This window comes from Panulirus ornatus, chromosome 69, assembly GCF_036320965.1.
Source record: "Panulirus ornatus isolate Po-2019 chromosome 69, ASM3632096v1, whole genome shotgun sequence".
NCBI classification, from domain to species: Eukaryota; Metazoa; Arthropoda; class Malacostraca; order Decapoda; family Palinuridae; genus Panulirus; species Panulirus ornatus.
The window spans coordinates 3,629,463-3,635,462 of record NC_092292.1 but is presented as its reverse complement, the minus strand read 5'-3'; the positions used below and the strand labels follow the sequence as shown (position 1 = coordinate 3,635,462).

General features: G+C 41.5%; 1 protein-coding gene across 1 annotated transcript in view; it reads right to left on the bottom strand.

Moving 5' to 3' along the window:
- Positions 1-6,000, bottom strand: part of LOC139747606 (glutamate receptor ionotropic, kainate 2-like) — a 775,400-nt gene that overhangs the window by 90,574 nt on the left and 678,826 nt on the right. The window contains exon 20 of the mRNA XM_071660081.1: positions 1,915-2,042. Coding sequence (XP_071516182.1) covers positions 1,915-2,042 — 128 coding nt within the window. The remainder of the gene's footprint in view (positions 1-1,914; positions 2,043-6,000) is intronic.

Below are 6,000 nucleotides of genomic sequence, written 5' to 3'. Positions count from 1 at the left end.
TCCACTTTTTGTATTTAGCCCGTAAGATTTTTCTTGTGAAAGATTATGTAATGTATGTAATGAAACTTATGTAATAAACCAATTTTGTAACAACCTTCGTGACCGCTGTAATCCTTTTGCTCTACTGCTCACAGGGTGAGCGTGGGCTGTATAATACATTTGCCGGGGTATAAATGTAACCTCAGGTACAATAGATAACCTTCTGGTCTATATCTTCATGCTGTAGTGGACGGCTTTGAGGCAAGACGCCGGTAATCTTAAGTATATGAGTATTGGTTTAGGTTTATGATGTCTATTGTCTTAGTCTTGTTGTGAGTGTTGGATAATTCATGATAAAAGTCAAGGTTTGTAAGGCAGGATCTGTGCCTTCTAGCACCATGCTGTTAATCAGATTGTGCTGTTGATGATAAGGTGCGATTTGATCTCTAATAATCGACTTCAGAAGTTTACATACAATTGACGTGTGGTTAACAGAACGGTAAATGCTAGGCATTTCACGGCTTCCCTTTTTGAATACAGGAGTAACGTGTGCCAGCCTCAAGTCCTGCCGCACTGTTCCATGCTGGAGAGACTTATTGAAAGAGAGAGAAAAAGAGGGAAATGCTGCAGGTCCTCAGCACTGGTATAAAACTTCACGTAATGAACCGTGTCATCAATAAGTATAAACTTGGATCTATAATGACAGTATTGGAATGAGGAGTTTGTCCACCTGGGGATCATTCCTTACCTGAGCATCTTAATGTTAGTTCTCAGTACCCAATGTTGGAACCGTTTGGTTTATTATCTAATTCTTACACACAAGAACAATCTGTATATTTCCACTGACGTCCCGTAAATACCGTGGTCATCGGAAATGATAATCAGAGAAGATCCGGTTGAAACTGAATTGCATGAGAAGGACATGGTTTCAGCCCACATGACCCGTCTCAATGAACTCTCCTAATGCTGTTCCCAGATTCTTTGGATGATTTCTGTTATGCTATGCTTTGTAATGTTTATATTTAGTAAGAACATATTTTTGCGTGAATCAAGTTATGATTATCTTGAACATTGGTGACTAAGTTAATTCAAGATAAGATAGTCTTTTTTCATTCTTGCTTTTGATATACTTCATTAACTTCTATACCTTGGTATCATGTGGTTATTAGTGGACTGGTTTCCTGTTCTTTATCTCTGGTATTGCAGAGTGAACTCTGAAAAAGAAACTACCAACAAAAGTCTAACAGTTACCCATCAAGTAAGTCCCACCATATAAGACTCTCTCTCTCTCTCTCTTGAAGAGTTCCAGATGCCATGATGAAGATTTTTGGTCGGTTATATACACGATGAAATCAGTTCTGCTTGAAGTCCTGTCCTGAGCATAATGAATCTTAGTTGTCTGACTGGATGAAGACTTGTGACTAAATCTGATTTCCATTTTCATTGTTATTTGAAATATGTTTGTGAAACCAGTGATGACTTACAGTAAGACTCTTGACCTCTGGGTTAGTTATATGACGCCTTAAGGTGCCACCTGAAGTGCTCACCTGATACCGGTAATAACTGAGACGACTGCTGGTGTTCCCAGGTTAGATATGTATTGCATAAGGAACTACCTGAATACCAGTAATAACTTGGAACAAGACTCCTGGCGTTCGCGGGTTCAAAGTATAATGCCTTAAGGAACTACCTGAAGTAGCTACCTGATACCTTGATAACTGGAATATGGAACCTGGCTTCCCCGGGTTAAAGATAAAATGCCACAAGAAACCACCATAAACTTAGAATACGACTCCTAGTATTCCCAGGATAGATTTATAATGCCACAAGGACCCATCTGAGGTAATCATACGGTACCTAGTAATAACAGTATAAGACTCCTGGTGATCCCAGGTTATATACATAATGCCACAAGGGACCACGAGAGGTAATCACCCACTTCATGTAGGTGATGAGGGAGTTGCCGTGCACCCAGGTAATACCACCGTCGTACTCCAGGGGAGTCACGTCGATGAATGGTGACGTCTGTGGGTCAGGTGACCACAGAGTAGCTGACTGAGGCCCTGGCCAGGGTGCAGGTTGGCCAGGAATAACTAACTATACAAGTCTGGTACGTGATTGATTTACTGAGGTGACCCGGGGTTATTACATTCAGGGGTCGCACTGCTCATTACTGGTATGAGCTCCAGGATTATTTTTCATGCGTCCGGGACTGTGATCATCATGATAAGTTTACGCAAAATGATGGCAACAAATGTGTGTGCTCGTAGGTATCAGACACGTTTGCTCTGGGATCAAGAAGACTTTCCGAAATGTATCTTTGAGGACTGGTCCAACATGGCTGTCAAAGCCTGGCTCACTCTGATCACAATGTGTGTGAGACGAATTATTGTAACTGTCTTTGAGGAATTATAACACCGATCTGGCGAGGGAATCTATACAAGCTTTGTTATGGATTATTGTAAAACGTTGGTACAAGAATTTCATATATATTCAGCATAAGATTATTATGAAGTTTGGCCTAAAATTTGAATGTACATTTGTTTCTGGTAATCACGTGCTTGGCTGACCTATTTTTCTGCAAGTTTGATAATACCATTACGTAAAAGTTCCGTGTATTACCATGAAAATTAAATGTATCCATACCAAAAAATGGATTGCTATATAACGTTACTTTTTATTAAGAGTTTTACATATTATTGTGAATATTGTTATGCAGACTTGCAGGTGTAGTAGTTAGGGAATGTTTGGGTATATAATCAAACCTACACACCTGATCTACTCATACACATGTGACCCCTCTCCTCTCCAGTCATATGCTCCGTGCATGCCACCAGTCTCCCGTAAATCTTACCAAGTATACTCATCAGACCTACATCCATGTAGTTCAAACATTCACTCTTGTCCCCCATGCCCTATACAAGGCCACTATACATGTATTCTGCCAGGTGACAGAGAGACATTGTGGAAGATGATAAGAATATATGGGCTATATGGAAAGTTGTTGAGTGTAGGCAGCGTGGACAATTTACCAGAAGAGTATGTCATGTGTACAAGTTGCAAGGGAGGAGGTTGAGAGGTTCCTCAGTGAAGATGGGTCTGTGTCAAAGATATGTGTTGTTACTTAGGAAGTTGTTGATGGACTTCATGAACTTGGAAGACTTGTTAATGAGGAAGGTAAATGTAAGGTTCTTGGAGCAATGTGAAGTTCTACCTTATACTGGAGTTTAGCGGAGACAGAGGACGTGAAGCAATGGTCATCTGAATATGACACAGCTCTGGCTGCAGACTTCGAGGAGAAACTCCAGAAGCTGGCGAGAGAATTTGGGAGGGTGTAGTAGTCCCGGTGGTGTTGTGTGGATGCGAGTGTTTGATCCTGAATGCAAAAGAACAGACGAAGGTGGACCTGTTGGATGTGTAATGTGAGGCGGATTGACTGTGCAAGACATGACAGTGTAAGAGAGGGGTGGAACCCTTTCTAGAAGTTTGGGAGAGCTGACCAGGGTGTGCAGAAATGGTTCTGAAATATGAGGATGTGGAAAGAGAGACTGACCAAGAAAATATATGCGGCAGAAGGACACTAAGAATCAGGTGAGGGGTGCAGTGGCAGAAAAATGAGGGATTTTGGCCTTAATATTCAGGGGGGTGAGGTGCTTGCACAGGATAGACTTCATAGGAATGATGTTCTATTCAAAGGACGACTTGCTGTCAGCGGGCTAAACCAGTGCATATACAGCGGTCAGGAAAGATAAAAAAATAGTCTATATGGCTATGAAGCTTGACTTTGGATGGTAGGCTACAGTGTGGGTGCATTATATATGACAGCTAGAGAACGGACGCGTGCAAATGAAGCTATACCTTGTGCATTTCTAACTGTAACTATCCAAGGCAAGAAAAAGTGAGCAAATGTGAATGAACAGATAAGTAAATATATAAATAAGTCAACAAGTATCTAGATGTCTCCTGCCTGTTGGACAGACGAACGTTTTCTTAAGAAGACAATAGATAGGAAAATTACTTCACCATCCCTGAAGATCTCTTAGCATCATCAGTTGCTACAAGAACAAGGGAACTAGTGATTACATAATGAGAAACAGCCTAACACTGAACAACAGCTCACTACGGTCTACCAATATAGTCTGCAAGTACTCCTACCCAGGTAAAGGCTGTGAACTTCAAAACAACGTGAACTACATATATATGGTCACTACATCACTCAGTTTACGTTTAACGTTAGACAACATAAGAAAAAGAGATAAATCAGTGTATGTTGTCGTGTTCAATACCATGAGCATAATGATAACAATGATATATATATATATATATATATATATATATATATATATATATATATATATATATATATTTTTTTTTTTATACTCTGTCGCTGTCTCCCGCGTCTGCGAGGTAGCGCAAGGAAACAGACGAAAGAAATGGCCAAACCCCCCCCATACACATGTATATACATACGTCCACACACGCAAATATACATACCTACACAGCTTTCCATGGTTTACCCCAGACGCTTCACATGCCTTGATTCAATCCACTGACAGCACGTCAACCCCGGTATACCACATCGCTCCAATTCACTCTATTCCTTGCCCTCCTTTCACCCTCCTGCATGTTCAGGCCCCGATCACACAAAATCTTTTTCACTCCATCTTTCCACCTCCAATTTGGTCTCCCTCTTCTCCTCGTTCCCTCCACCTCCGACACATATATCCTCTTGGTCAATCTTTCCTCACTCATTCTCTCCATGTGCCCAAACCACTTCAAAACACCCTCTTCTGCTCTCTCAACCACGCTCTTTTTATTTCCACACATCTCTCTTACCCTTACGTTACTCACTCGATCAAACCACCTCATACCACACATTGTCCTCAAACATCTCATTTCCAGCACATCCATCCTCCTGCGCACAACTCTATCCATAGCCCACGCCTCGCAACCATACAACATTGTTGAAACCACTATTCCTTCAAACATACCCATTTTTGCTTTCCGAGATAATGTTCTCGACTTCCACACATTCTTCAAGGCCCCCAGAATTTTCGCCCTCTCCACCACCCTATGATCCACTTCCGCTTCCATGGTTCCATCCGCTGCCAGATCCACTCCCAGATATCTAAAACACTTCACTTCCTCCACTTTTTCTCCATTCAAACTCACCTCCCAATTGACTTGACCCTCAACCCTACTGTACCTAATAACCTTGCTCTTATTCACATTTACTCTTAACTTTCTTCTTCCACACACTTTACCAAACTCAGTCACCAGCTTCTGCAGTTTCTCACATGAATCAGCCACCAGCGCTGTATCATCAGCGAACAACAACTGACTCACTTCCCAAGCTCTCTCATCCCCAACAGACTTCATACTTGCCCCTCTTTCCAAAACTATTGCATTTACCTCCCTAACAACCCCATCCATAAACAAATTAAACAACCATGGAGACATCACACACCCCTGCCGCAAACCTACATTCACTGAGAACCAATCACTTTCCTCTCTTCCTACACGTACACATGCCTTACATCCTCGATAAAAACTTTTCACTGCTTCTAACAACTTGCCTCCCACACCATATATTCTTAATACCTTCCACAGAGCATCTCTATCAACTCTATCATATGCCTTCTCCAGATCCATAAATGCTACATACAAATCCATTTGTTTTTCTAAGTATTTCTCACATACATTCTTCAAAGCAAACACCTGATCCACACATCCTCTACCACTTCTGAAACCACACTGCTCTTCCCCAATCTGATGCTCTGTACATGCCTTCACCCTCTCAATCAATACCCTCCCATATAATTTACCAGGAATACTCAACAAACTTATACCTCTGTAATTTGAGCACTCACTCTTATCCCCTTTGCCTTTGTACAATGACACTATGCACGCATTCCGCCAATCCTCAGGCACCTCACCATGAGTCATTTTTTTTTTTTTTTTTTTTTTTTTTGTCGCTGTCTCCCGCGTTTGCGAGGTAGCGCAAGGAAACAGACGAAAGAA